Source organism: Paramormyrops kingsleyae, chromosome 11 (assembly GCF_048594095.1).
Source record: "Paramormyrops kingsleyae isolate MSU_618 chromosome 11, PKINGS_0.4, whole genome shotgun sequence".
NCBI lineage: Eukaryota > Metazoa > Chordata > Actinopteri > Osteoglossiformes > Mormyridae > Paramormyrops > Paramormyrops kingsleyae.
The window spans coordinates 26,451,669-26,466,592 of NC_132807.1; the positions used below are offsets into that span (position 1 = coordinate 26,451,669).

A 14,924-nucleotide genomic window follows, 5' to 3' on the forward strand; every position below is an offset into this window, starting at 1 on the left:
AGCAGCCAAATCTGTGGGGAGGAAAGGGAGGGACAACTGGGGACACACCTTGTAGCATCCGGGTCCCTGCCATCGAGCGGTCGCCACATCCCATTGTCCGGCTTCCTGAAGATAAAGGTGCAAGAGGTTTATGTGGGTGGCCTGTAAAAATACTGTCTGTTCGGAGTCTGCCATGATCTGGGCGGAGGGATGGTTGTAAGTGGGGGACTCCTGCAACATAGGTGCATAGATGAACAAGCCTCAATGATAGGTAAGTAGATTGATAGATAGATTGATTGATTCATACATGCATACATCAATACTAAGGGTGTAACAGTACACGGTATATTATCGGACTGTTCAGTTTGATACTCACATGAACCGTGGCGTTATGACATGTCTGCTAGTTTTCTATTGGCGTGAATAATGCATCTAAAAAACTTGGGTCGTCTATTTCTCGAGGGCTAGAATTTAAACGGCATTATACAAGAGCAGATGCTATAAATGATCTGCCCCCTGGCCAAAGGTTTTCACGCACTTGCAACATAATCGACGTTGTTTCGGCGACGCGATGCTGATCCCGCCCACTGTCGACAATTAGTTGACATACCGTGAGGCCGTGGGGCTGGTCAGCTGCCCGCATGCTTTATGTCGCACTTAGAAGCATATCGTGCTTGTTTGTAACTGATGCAAATTAATATGTGTATTTGTGTATTTATGCTAATTGTAAATGTCGTAACTGGAATGTTTGCCGTGGAATGCATGCGTTTCATTGCGTATCATGTAAACTGGGTTTCATTGTCTGGGCCACTGTTGTCATCTTCTGATTTCACCTCTCACCACAATACTTTTTTTGTAGTGCTGTCAAACGATTAAAATTTTTAATCAGATTAATCACAGGGTTGCTCTGGATTAATTTTGATTAATCACGATTAAATATCATTCATTTTTAATCTATATTAATCGCATTTCATTTTGCATGAGCAAACAGACTCAAGAAAAAAGGGAATATATATGCACTTAACATGTTTATTGAACATCTTGAACACGAGTCGGATGCATTCCATCTGCCACAGAAGTGCAATACCATGGACCCATATCAAAAAGCAAGATTTTTTGCTTAGCTGGACAACTTGTCGGATTTAAGGTACCTCAGTTTAAATGGTTTTTATCTTTGTTCACTTACAATTAGCCCGAACTACCGTAAATCCGACAAATAATCCAACTAATCATGAAATCTAATTCTAGCCCAGTTAATTGCCATTGTTAGCAATATCACTTGATAACACATTACGCGCGGTGGTTTACGTATAAAACTCCGTAGCAACACGTCCACAGATAAGTTGGACGGTATAGTGTGTGCAACCGATTTAATGAGCCACAAATGAGAAGTAGTGCTTAAACAGGATAAAACTACAACTTTCCCTTCTGTTGATAAAAGGTGCAGCCATCTTGGATTCTGAACTCGGGATCCTCTGTGCTGCTCTGAGATCTCTGAGAAACGGGAGCGCGCATGCCGTCACTTCCGGCTTCAAAACTCCGGAATCCGACTCGGAATACGAGTTCCCAGGGCAAATGGAACGCACCAAAACTGCCCGAAATGGGTTGACAGAGACATTTCAGGGATTTTGAGTCATTTTGCGCTGCAGATGGGTTAATTGCGTTAAAAATTTTAATCAGATTAATCATGATAATGGATTACCCGTTAATTTTGACAGCCCTACTTTTTTGTTTTTTGCTCCCTTTATGTGGGGCTACAACATCAGAAACATTCTGCGCTTTCTTGGGTGATACATACCGAACCGTGGGAAAACTGTACCGTCACACCCATAATATACAGTATACAGTACATGGATACATGCTTATTTACTGACTTTAATAATCCACAGAGGAAAACCAATTATACATAATTTGGTGTTACAGATTACTTATGTTAATGTAACTAGATATTGGTTTTTGTGAAATATGCCTTTGTGAAGTTTGGGCTGAAGGTCTGGAACAGCCTTTGTGTTAAGTTGTGATTGATTCAGCAGCTGAGGAACATGAGTCATTGTGGATTAACCCCGGTTGGCTGGGGCTGGTTTTGAGCACGCTCACCATATGGCCAGATTGGCTCGTAGGCGTCGACATCCTGGGCTGTACTGTAAGGGAAAGTCGTTATTGTCCCGGACGCAGGCGTGACCTGGCGGTCTTTAGCTGCCACCTGGGTGAGGAGGGGGCAGGGCTGGCGTAGTGAAAGCGTGACCTCACAGATCGCTACGGAGCACGGAGAGCTACCTGCATGAGCACTCACAGGAAGTGATGTCAGCGGCCACCGCTTGTGCGTGTTTTGTTAGTCACTGGTGAGTCCAGAAAACACTTTCACTCAGCAGTCAACACGTCCCGTCCTACTGTGAGCTGTCGGCGCTCCTGTGAAAATGGTCTTTCTGACTCAAGGGTGCCTGCTGGAGATGGAATCCTTCTCGACCAATCATCTACCGGCGCCGTGCCGGGTTGGGCTTTGGGCTCTGCCTGATGCACATGGTCTTCCATTGGTTCTCATTAATGGTACTAAATCCCTGAAAAAAACTACTTTAAAAGACTGGCGTGTGAATTTCGACCAAAACGCAAAATGGATGCGTTAACACTTTTAAAGCATAACAATTTGTATGATAGACCAAGATGAGTAATATTGGGGAAAAAAAGAAATATGTGACTAACTGGAACATGCTGGAAATTTTGTGAATCCAGTGACTCATGATGTCTTAGAACGGAATACTCTGGAATATTTCTGAGGTCCCATCAGGCCCTGAGGTGGCTGCTGAATAACCTGGGGATGACGCCAGTCCTCTGTCATGCAGGTTCTGCGTCTCCTTCCTGCTCGTTTGTGGCCCAGTAATGTCTTTGCTGTCTCTGTCTGTCTTTTTTTTTTTCTCTCTGCATAATTTCACTCCCTGTGATGCATCATGCATTTCTGTAGAATGGCAACAAGCAACTTTTTACACAAAGTCAAGAAAGGGCAGGTTGGGTGTACAGTGTCTGGGGCTGTAGGACTCTGGTCGGAAGGTTGCTGGGTCAAACCCTGCAGTCAGTGGAATGATTTCGCCGCTGGGCCCTTGAGCAAGGCCTCTAACCCCAATTGAAAAGGAAATTTCCAAATCTCAGTCAGTCCATGTGATATGTTTTTCAGAATATTTCTGTGGACTGAGTAAGCTGTATTGTTATGTGTATTGTATTGTAAGTTGTATATGTTGGTTCGCAGTACTGTAACATTTGATGAGGAAGCCTGACTTTAGGTCATTAGTGGTCTCATCTCAAAATGGAGCAAGTTTTGGAAGTTTCCTCTTCAGTTCCTCCAAGGACTGGTGTCCCTGTTTTCGCAATTGTATGTTATTTTGGATGAAAATGTCAAATGTTAAATGAATTTGAATGTTACATGGGTGGTTTGCTGTTACGTGTATTCTTGTGCGGTGTATTCGTGGTACGTGAGACTCTCCATCCCTTCTTACCATGCCTCAATGGTAGCATTGAAGTCCCATCAAGGCCTTGCCCAGCTGCTATTCATCACGCCACTGAGATTCCAGCCTATTCAGCGCGGGGCCGGCGCCGGGAGCCCAGATTCGCTGGCCTCGTCCCTCGCCATGGCAACTTTAGAACTGCGCTATAAAGGAGCGCCAGGGTTCAGGACAGGCCGTATCGAGCGGATCTGTGACAGATAAGCGGAGGTCCTGCGTCACATGGCTGCAGCTTTTCATTAAAGGCGTTCAGGATGTCGCAGAACGTTTAGCTAAAACGGCTCGCAGAGCTTTCATACACCTGTCCTGCGTGGCTCTGGGCTGCCTGTCAGCCAGTCGTGGCTTTGTCTCATTCTCTGTTTGGTCTTTGGTCTCCTCTGTTAGAGCTGCGAACAGTGGACTGTTTTCCACGTGTATCTTTAATGTCATGTGAGCCAAGAACCTTTTTTTTTTTTTATATAGATGGTGACGTTTTACTGCTGTTTGGAGAGAGCGCAGATGAAAGGGGATTGCAGCGAACAGGGACAGGTTCATATGCTTAGTGCTGCGTCGGTTTCCAAAACAATCCGAGTTACAGCAGCAATGGGGAATACCACTTGTAAACTTAAAAAACACTGTTTGTAAAATAAAAGTAATTGGGGAGAGATAAAGGGAGCGGCACACAGAAATGCCGTGGAGTTTGTCCTTTATATTCTCAGGCCATCTGTCCAAAGGAGATTATTATACCCGCTTTAAACAAACATTAGCAGCAGGTATATTCGGTATTGTGATTATATATGGGAAAGATTCCCGTTACCTTTTCCTGTTTTTAGTCCTTTTCTGCCGTAAATCTTTGGTGCTGTGCAAAGACCAGTGTAAATAATGGTAAAATAATTACTGGGAATTCAATACTGAACCCTGATGCTTGTGTCTGGAAAGAGAAGCCTGGTGTTTTATCGCTTAATATCAGAAATTCCTTACTATTCAGCGTGGTACCGTAACATTGTAGACATTAGGAAGCATGTTACATCTGCCCATTCTTCAGCTGCTTATCTTAGGGTTAGGGAGGGGGCTGAGTGGGGGGGGGGAGTCCATCACACACACATGCAGAATTATACACGACCAGTCAAAAGTTTTTACACACCTCAGGTTTTTTCCACTTTTCCATTTATTCCATAAACTGCAGATTTTTTATACTTGTTAAGCATTGGAAAGTTAGGTGAACAACAATAAATGAAAATATATCAAATGAAACAAATTTGCTTTATAACATGGAAAGAGTGTGTAACAGTTAATGTCTGACATCCTGTTACCTGGTTGTGTGGTGATGGCAGTCAAATTGTAGGCTGTCCTTTAACTTTAAATGTACTAGTTCACCGTTTCATCCCATAAAACAGAGCAGTATTTAATGCCCCTTGTAGAAAGAATGCCTCGAATTTTCTCTGCTGATATAACTGCTATTGGAGGTTACTTTGTTGAACCAAAGATATGACATTTTCTTGCTAAGGTACTCAGATAGTGAACATAAGGTAAATTATTTGTTAGCAAAGAATATTGATTGTATTTTTAGCAAATGTTGAGTGAGTGACATGCTAATGTAGAAAATCTAAGTATGTGCGAAAACTTTTGACTGGTAACGTAGGCTGTGAGAATGTTAGAGTTATCGTCACTGCATTTCTTTGCACTGTGGGAGGAGAACATGCAAGCTGCCTACACGCATAGCGGCGCACTGGAACCCTCCAGTGCTGCAGGTGCACGGTAGTATTGCTACCCAGAGAGTCACTTTAGCCTCGGCTCATTCTCTTTAAGAGCTGTGTGTTGTATTCTGTAGGCCAGAGTGACATCACAGAGTTAAATACTTAAAATAACGGAACCTTTGGAACACGCCTCACCCCGGCGACTGGGCTGTTTCTCCTCCGTGTTTGGAGCACTCGCTATTGTACCAGCCTCTTATTAATATTCTTTAATGTGATCCCCACGCATGTATCGTCTTTGATACGAAACAGCCTAGAACCGCAAGTGGCTGCCTTCTCTGCCTCTGAATGACTCCAATGACGCAGTTCTGTTCTGAAAGGATGTTAAAAAGACTCTTCTAGAAGGTGGCCACGTTGCGCGTGCACGGCGCATCCTGCTGGTAATTTCAGGCAGAACTCGTAGGCGGCTTAAATGTTAAGAACTTATGTCCTGAAGATCAGCAGCACATCCTCTGGTACAGCTACTATTTGTAACTGATATGAACCACATATGAAACCCGATCTACCTGAAACGATATGAAATTTCTATTTGAAGCATAATAGGAGTGTCCATTGGAGTTTGCCAGAGGCATGTGGGGGTTATAAATCTGTGAACCCTGCTGTGGTCCCTTGACCTCTGAGTGTCCCGCATGGGATGTGACTTGCCTGGCTGCTTCCTCGTAAGGAGACCCCCCCCAGGTGCTGACCCGGCCTTCAGTGTTTTTTCACTGGATCTGCAGTGCCTGTGACTGCCAACAGCTGTAATACAAACAGGGAGCTGTTTGCCCAGTTCATGGATCAGGTCATTTCAAACTGGCCTTGCAAAAACGACTGGTCCGGTCTCAGAAACGGAACCTTTTCCACGCTTCTCATAAATGACAAAGCTGGCCTGGATCTTGTACGTCAGCAGGATTACATTGTCCACTAATGATGATGAGGAGATAAGGCTGGCCTGCTCTAATTATCAGAGAAGGACTGACCATGGTGTGGAGACTCCTGAATCTCTCTCAGCTTGTCCAGCTATCTGTAAACACAGCGTTGCCCCTGATTCGCTAGGCAAACTTCCCCTGCGCCCCTGCAGTGAGCTGCTCCAGCTGACGGCTCATACACGCTGTTATAAAGCTTTAATGGACTGGTGCTTGTATAGCGAAAAAAAAAAAGATAATTTCAGCAGACAGTGTCTCTTACCACGCTTTTTTCCAGTGAGGAATGTTTGAACCCACCAGTCTCCAAACACTAGTGTTGTAGTCAAGACCGCCTAAACCGAGACCAAGACATTGCCGAGACCGGTGGGTATCAAGACCAAGACACTGCCGAGACTTGAGGGTACCAAGACCAAGACTGGTCGAGACCAAGACCAAGACCGAAAACAGACTAGGGCTAGAATCGACATCACATTACCCAGATCAACTGTAGAGAAAAAAGGCATTGCTGTAAAGTGTCATTACTCATTAAATCAAATTCATGTTATCTTTTCAATTATATTGTCCATATGTCCATATGTCTCTCATTTAAAATCTCCCAGATTTGTCATAGTTACGAGGCCTGATGGAAAGTAATATTCTCAGCAATCCTCTCCTATAACCATTTTATCAGACCTCGTCAAGGGAAAGAGATGGGATGTACCAGAAAGATGTTCATATTAAGTCTCTTATACCAGGGACAGAGGCCTCGGGTAAGCTATGAATACAGCTATTTAATGATCCTTTGCTTTGAATTGAAGAGAATGAGCCTCCAGATTGACTTGCACCTCCAAGACCGTGCTTTCTAATCAATGTAAAATACCTAATTTATTTGAATTATAACTATGCTATAGACTTCGCGGACATTTTCGGACATTTCTTTGCCGACTTCGCTATGATGCGATGTGTATAATGTATGTGGACTGTGAAGCACTGGCAGTGTCCGTGGAGAAAATGTATAAAATGTAACGTTTTTAAAATAGATGCATCTGACTGGTTGCATTTGAATTGAGGCACGTAATAAATAATGATACTGTTCTGTGAGGATGTGCTGTTTTCTCTTTTTTTCCCCATCCCATCGAGACCGCTATGTCCGAGACCAAGACAAGACCGAGACCAAATAGAGTCGAGACCAAGACAAGACTGAGACCACAAAAAATTGGTCTCGAGACCAAGACCAGTCTCGAGAACTACAGCACTACCAAACACAATGGCCACTCGCAAGTCAACATGAAATTCACATGTCATGTGACTTCAGTGTCCTCGGCATGGGCTGGTGCATTCATTAGTCTTGTCATGTTCGTGTCACTTTCCTTCTGTTGCTTGAAAATCTTTCCCTCTCTGATATATGTTAATACTTAAAGCTGCAGAACAGAAGCCCTTTTGCAGTGCAGTGGATCTTTTACGACAGAGAGTCTCCCTCAGCTTCTCAGCAATAAAGTTCATTACAGGAGGTCATTCCTGCCCAGGGCAGTGGTACAGTAGTATCTCACAATGCACATTTACATTTATTTTGCACACTAAAGATATATCTCAGCAAAGTCTTTTTTTTTTTTTGTACATATGTTTTTGTCATTTTTGTAATTTGCAGTGGTGTTATGTCTACCGGTATTTCTACCTCGTGTCTGTGTGTTCCTATCTTTTATGTTACTGGCTACTGCAACACAAAAATTTTCCCTAGGGATAAATAAAGCAATCTGAATCTGAAAAGTACAGTCGCATCTGGTTCTGCACTTGATGAGGGAACGTGGGTAAAAACAAGAGATTTACTCTTGAATTTCTTGAAATTCATGGAGACACTTGAAGATCTTATGGGTACAGCATTATCTCAATTAATATATTCATGAATTAACATTTTTTAAAATGTCATGTTTTACCTCTTCGGGGCTAAGCCTCTGTGTCTGATTGGAAGGCTGCTGGTTCGAGTCCAGCCTCGTCAGAATTGTTACCTCTGTGGGCCCTTGAGCAAGGTGTGTGTGTGTGTGTGCGTATAATTTGCTTCTATAAATGACCAGATCGTCCTGCGGATGAAAAAACAGATCTGGCTGCTGGTTTGACTGAGACCCACTTGCATATCTTAACCTCATCTTAGATCACCAAACGGCACCCAACTCAATGTCTCCCCTTTGTTCTTACTTTGGAAATGTTTTCATGTTAACAAACACGACAGGGAAGGGCATTTTGTGAAAACAGGAATGCTGGAGAGAAGACCCAAATTATTATAAATCATGGCATTCATCATCTTTCCAGATGTTAAAATATACAAATGATTGTACCATATTTTTGTATAATTCACGTCTAATGCATTTTAAGGCAGCAGATCTCATTTTTAAGTCAAACTCCTCACATTAACACTTAGGACATCATGTTAAGTAATTCTGTAAGTATATTTAAATTTATGTGGGAACTTGGCCTGCTCTGGTGGGTCACCGCAGTGCAAAGCGGCCTCAGACAAACAGAACTGGGAGCTAAATATACCCCCCCTGTGTGAGGAATGTGGCTGGAGTGGCCCTGGACAGCACAGGGGCAACTGAGCGGTCAACAAGCGGTCACACATCAGGACTGGACCACGGGTCCAGTAGACCACGGTCTAGATTCGTGAATGGTCACTATCCACAGCGTAGACGGAATAAATCTTGGCGCAATCACATGACTGAGCTTCTGAAAAATTCTACTGAATGCCCCACCTCTTGAGACCAAAGTAGCATTATCCATGCTCACGTGCTCATGGGCACCCCCTAGTGTCCGGACCCCTGAAAGTCCTCCCCTTTCTCTCCCCTTATGGGCAGCTCTGAGGCAGAGCCACATAAAGAAAATTCCTACAATTGCTCCCAACAATTTCATGGCTCCCCCCCCACCTTGCCCGTTGGGATTCGTCTTTGTGTGTGTCAAGCGGCCCTCGCGCCCGTCCAGGTTTCGGGCTCCCCAGATGGCTGTGATCGTGCTGTGCGTATCCTGTGCTGCCTTGAAGGTCTTCATGCCTCGCTCAGAATGCTGTCCGTCCTCTCCGCAGGCACCAGTCTGAGACAAAGCCTGTACTGTGAGAAGGAAGCCGCCGTGGAACATTATGGGACAGCGGGAGAGGGAGTGAGAGAAAACGTGAGGCGCTTCCTCCCCTCTCTCTTTCCTTTCCCTTTCCTTCCTCTCCATTATAGCATCATCACCCCGTGGAGCCCTGCAGGCCATTGTTTTGTAGCCCCAAGTTTGAGAAGTGCTTTCACCGAGTTGGAAAGAAAAAAGAGAAGAAGAGAAGCACTCAAGATGTCTTGGAAGAAGAAAAAGGACTGACAGCCTGACATCACCAGCGGAGAGGTGAATGCGGAGAGGCCTTCAGCGTTCTTTTTTGGCTGTGTGCTACGCCAGCGTGAGCAGGGCTGCACCATGCCCACCAAGGGCAAGTACCTGCTGAACAACCAGGAGCTGAAACAGGAGGCCCTGTATCGGAAGTTCTCCTGCATCAGCCAGTACCAGCTCCTGGTCCTACTACTGGGCCTTACCATGCTGTCCTGTGCCATCCTCATTATACTCTTCTTCTCACTGAGACTGGTGAGTACACCTCCTCATCCCTGAGCCTAGCAGCCAGCACCAAGCTAGGGAGCAGGTATTATCAAGGTCCAAACGTATGTCAAGAGTATCTGGAAGAGGTCAAGGAGTTCTACAGAAGAATAGGGCGCTGTCCAGTTGGTCTATGAGACCTGCAGTAAGCAAGGAGTATCCGTAACAGCATTAATATCAGGCTTTGTACTGTAAGTCAGAGGGATCTGTACTGGTTGTGGAAGAGCAACTATGTTTGGAAATAAGATCAATAAAATAAACCTAGCTAAATTTCCATGTCAGGAAATAAGCCAGCAAAGACCCTTTTATTGAAAATCAATACCATGTCAGATATAGTTACTATCTTGGAGCCTGGTTCTGTAATTCTCTTCCTTGCTTTTATACCTGCACATCTTCTACACGTGGTTGGTGAATAAACCTCCCTCACATTTAGAAACACTGGATTGGTCTTCTTCAGTTTCAAGATGAGGTCAAGGGCGATCTGCAGTAGCCAAAAGATATTTGTTGTTTGTTTTTGGGTCAGGGAGATACAGCGATTCATTTCTATTTAGTATGGATCACTGGGGTCTATTCGGGGTTAAAGGGGAGTTAACAAAGGCCGGGATGACATCAGAGCTCAGTTCTTCCAACCAATCAACTTGCAAGGTATGAGTGAGACAGGTGGCATGTCAGAGGCAGACTCCTTGTCATGGAAACATGTTGACAAGTGTATGGAGATGCATCCATGGAATGCAATGTGTCAACCAGATGGAAAATGTTGTTTTAAAATAATCTATTTTGACTTTTGTCTAACAAAGACTTTTTGATTATTTCGACTGTGATTGTGCAAAGATTTTGTTTAAGACAGCTTCAGTAAGTTCTCTGTATCTAGTCTGCTTCATCCTCTTACGAGGTCTCCTTACTTGGACTTGATTAATTTTCTTTCAAGGTGATTCTGCAAATTTCAGAGCTGCGGTATCTAGACGGAGATCGACCCGACAGATTAGCGCATGAGATGGAAAGGTCCACTAAGGGGATACTCACATGTGCGTCTGAGAATGAATAGACACTGGGGAGACGATTTGGGGGATATTAGTGCAGCTGAGGAGGCAGGTGTTAACAGACTCACTCGTGTGTCTGGAAGGAGCAGGCCGCGATAAATCCCCTTCTTCAGCCGCCTCGATGAATGACCACTGTTTATGGTGTTTTTTGGGTTTTTTTGGTCACACTTGCTTGTCCTAAGGAGGAGATGAAAGAGAGCTTAGGACAGCGGCCAGACGCGAGCTCTGGTGGGACTCTGCCGTTAATGAACACCTGCTGCTACAATGCATTGGCCTGGTACAAGGCCACTGTTTGCTCAGACAGTCACAGCCCCCCCCCTCCCCCCAATTCAAGCCAGCTATGTCAATAAGCACGGTGAAAGGGGCCTGTTTGACAAAGACGACGGGACGCTCGCGAATAGCATCCCTCAGTGACCAGCAGCTTGACTCGATTAGGCTCTATTTCATTCTGAAAGCTCGGCCTGCCAGAGTAGGAAATGACCTGTATAATCGAGTTACATGATGGGGCCACATGTGTAGCAAACAGGGGAGGGGGGGGGGTTGATGTCTGATTGGCCATGGCTGTCTGTCCCTCTCCCCCGCTTCCCCCCACCCAGTATTTACAGAGTGGCCAGGCTATTATTACTGCTTAGGTTAGACGACTTCCGTAAAAAATAAAACAATGGTGGAGGGGGGGCGGGGGGGGGGCAATACTGATGCTGGGTCCCTCCCCGCCGCAGGACGCCAGCGAGCACAGCGCCTTCGTCAGCGCCGTCAGCTGCGGCCTGTGTGTCTTCCTGGCCGTCTTCGTGCTGGTTTGCACCGAGTCACTGTCCCAGCGCTGGAGACGCTTACTGGGAGTGGTGGTTTGGGCCACCCTGCTCACCATGAGCTTCACCTTCATCTTCAGCAGCCACGTCATCCACGCCTGGGATCAGGTACACGCCCCCACCCACGCTCACACCAGTGGAGAGGGGGAGAGTTTGGTATGGGGGGGGGGCACAACTTAATCATTTAAATACAAAGGTCTTTTTTATTGGCGGGATGAATGAATCTCAGTGAAATATTGGGGGGTATAAAGTCCCCTTCGTCCCCCCCCTGCCCTAGCACCTGTGCACACACACACACACACACACACACACACACACACACACAAGGCCACCTGTAAAAGGCTACAACAAAATGAGGAATGCATCATAAGCATTTCATAAGAGTCTAATAAATGGATTTTAAGTGCCAGTGTTGATTTACAGCTCTGGAAACAATTAAGAGACCACTCAATATTTTTAAAAAATCTGCATTTTTTAATCCTGGGTCTGTTAGCAGAAGGCTTCAGACCCTGCAGGCTGCTTCCAGGCTCACAAGAACCATGTGACGCAGGAGACACTGGCAATGACCAAACACCAGCCAGGTAAAGGGCAGAAGCAACTTTCTAATGCCAGAGATGACTGTTAAACTGTCCGACGGTGTCTCATGAATGGGAGGGTGACCTCAAGTGGCCTTCAAAAAGAATGGGAACCATTAAGTGCTGTGAAGTGGACTGTTCATATCAGACTACTAGACGCAGGACTGAAGACCCATAAAGCAAGGAAGAAGCCCTTCATTAATGAGAAGCAGCCAAGCTGGAATTTACAAAAAAAAAAAAAAAAAAAAAGTATGTTTTACACAGACGCACCCCCAGAAATGGAGAAATGAATGAAACTGAAAGTTTTTGCTGAGGTCTCTTAATTTTTTCCAGAGCTATATAATCTTCACGGGATTTTTCTTTCTAACCTATTTCAGGTCGTGCTGTAAGACATCACAGTGCCAAATGCAACATAAAAACCAGGGATTTGTCTGTTTAATTGAGCATTAGCCTTAACTGTACTTGGCACAGAAATCCTCTTTCCCACAGGGTCTCTCCCCTGAGGCGAATGTGTGGTTCATTTTGGGTGCCCCTGCATGTCCTTCACTCAGCACAGAACATCTCACCTTCCCCTCTCCTGCCCAACAGAGGCGATTTTTTTTGTTTGTTCTCTGCTCAATAGGTTTGGCACCTTCCTCAACTATGGACATGGGCTGAGAAACACTGTAGCCACAGAATGAGATTCATCAGATCGGTACAGACAGAGCAGGAGTTATTACTGCATAAAGAATGTTGATATACTGCATCACCTGTTTTTTTTCCTGTTAATTTTATAGCTGTTACACGCATGGGTGTAAATAATGGGTGCGGCTGTAACCCCCCCAATAATAAAAACCAGCCACTACAACCCCCTGGACACCCATAAATTAGTGGAGACCTCAACCCCCCTCCCCACTGCTCAAACCAAAGTTCTGCCCTTGGTTACACCGGCGTACCTTGTTAGCATTTTGACTTGAAGACTCGTAGTCTCGTGTTGCCATGGTGATACCTTGCTTTCATGTGACCTTGCCAGTAAAGCTTACGTTTTAATTCAAAGAGCCCAGCATTTCACTGTTCCTCTGGCACTTTTAAGAATGGTTATTAATTCTAAGATTTCTGTTTTGCCTTTGCTTGCTAGGTTGTCGACACGTACTGCAACCTTGTAACGCTTTGTATCTCTTTTTGTCCATCTTATAATGCAGGCGGCCCCCGCCGATGTTTACACCCATTTTTTTATTTTTTTTGCTTATTCATAAAAATGTCATGTTGCTTACGGCTGTTTCTCTGGTTCTTCCTCTTTCAGGTTCCATTCTTCCTCTTCATCATCTTCACGGTGTACACCATGCTACCCTTCCAGATGCGTTACGCAGTCCTCCTGAGCATCATCTCCTCTCTGTCCCACATCATCGTCTTGGCGATTTACCTCTCGGTCACCAGTCACACCTCCCACCCCATCCTGGCCAAACAGGTGCGTGCCGGTTGCCGGGTCATTCAACTGCCCCCCACCCTCTCCTCCACCCTGCTCATTATCTGCCCCCCGCCCTCTCCTCCACCCTGCTCTTTATCTGCCCCCCGCCCTCTCCTCCACCCTGCTCTTTATCTGCACCCGAGCCGTCACCTACACCCTGGGCTTTCAGACGAATATTTTCCAACCCGTCTTAATCCCACAAATCCAAAAGTCAGGCGCACTTTTATGGCCGGTACAGGGGAAAGAAAGTACCTTTCTGTCCTCATAGTGACTATAAAAGCCATGTGTTTGAAATTAAAAATAGAGCCTCTTTTATGACTGTTGCCCTGACGGTCAGACCTTCGGTAATCTGAGTTTGTGGGGGTCCTGGAATATAAACTGGTCTTCTTAAGCCTTCCAGACTGCTGGTTTCTGACAGGTGATACTGGTAGGGACTGCCATTTTTATAGATATTGTGTAAATAGCAGGTTTCTTAGCATAAATATTATAGAAATGAGATATTTCTGTTTAGAGTCATGATTGGGCTGTTGGACAGTGTTAAGTGTGTTTTTGTCAGTGATTGGGGTGCCTGTGAGTGTATGAGCTATGGGTGACGTTGGATGTATGCATAACCTAGGATGTCTGTGTATTTCAGATAGTAAGTCTGAGATTTTGATAGTGTGTGTTTGGGAAGCGTAATTTATTAAGCGGGTTGGACAATGGATGGATGGATGGGTATGGTGGCTTACTGGTCAGCAATGGGTCTTACACCTCCAAGAGCTGTGGGTTTCATCCACAGTTGAACAAGTATCTCTAAAATGACCTATAGCAGTGGTTCTCAACACTGCACCAGGACCCAATTTTTACCATGCTTGCTGAGTCGCGACCCTATATGAAGTATAGGCTTAAATTGGCGCTATGATCAAGTGAGCAGTGCAATTTATTCCAATCAATGTCTATCGCACAAATCTGATCGGATGTGCCAGTGAATTTTAAATTAAGCATTTGTGGTTTTGCTTCTTGGATTGGTTAAGTTTTCACTAGTTTAGCACTAAGCATTTGTAGACCCAAGGTCCGTTTATATAGGTTAATTCCGGGGACCGGGGATGGGGAAATCTGACCGTAGCTTGCTGGTTTTAAGATGCTTACATTTCCAACTCTGCCTCATGACCCTTTCAAAACACTGGGTCGCGACCCATGGCTTGAGAATCGCTGACCTATAGTGTGTGTACACCCTGTGATGCACGCTGTACTTTATGGGATAGGCTCCGAGGGTAAGTTTGCACATTTAAGTAAACCAGTGTGAAGCATAGAAATGGAAGGGGGGGGGGATGATCAGTTGTCATGGCAACATTCAAAGATCATACTTACC

General features: G+C 45.0%; 1 protein-coding gene across 6 annotated transcripts in view; it reads left to right on the forward strand.

Moving 5' to 3' along the window:
- Positions 1–14,924, forward strand: part of LOC111832687 (adenylate cyclase type 2-like) — a 56,082-nt gene that overhangs the window by 14,689 nt on the left and 26,469 nt on the right. For all 6 annotated transcript variants that reach the window (XM_023790324.2, XM_023790325.2, XM_023790322.2 and 3 more), the window contains 3 exons: positions 9,161–9,693; positions 11,462–11,659; positions 13,409–13,573. In XM_023790324.2, the coding sequence (XP_023646092.1) occupies positions 9,529–9,693; positions 11,462–11,659; positions 13,409–13,573 (528 nt within the window). In that variant the 5' untranslated portion in view covers positions 9,161–9,528. The remainder of the gene's footprint in view (positions 1–9,160; positions 9,694–11,461; positions 11,660–13,408; positions 13,574–14,924) is intronic.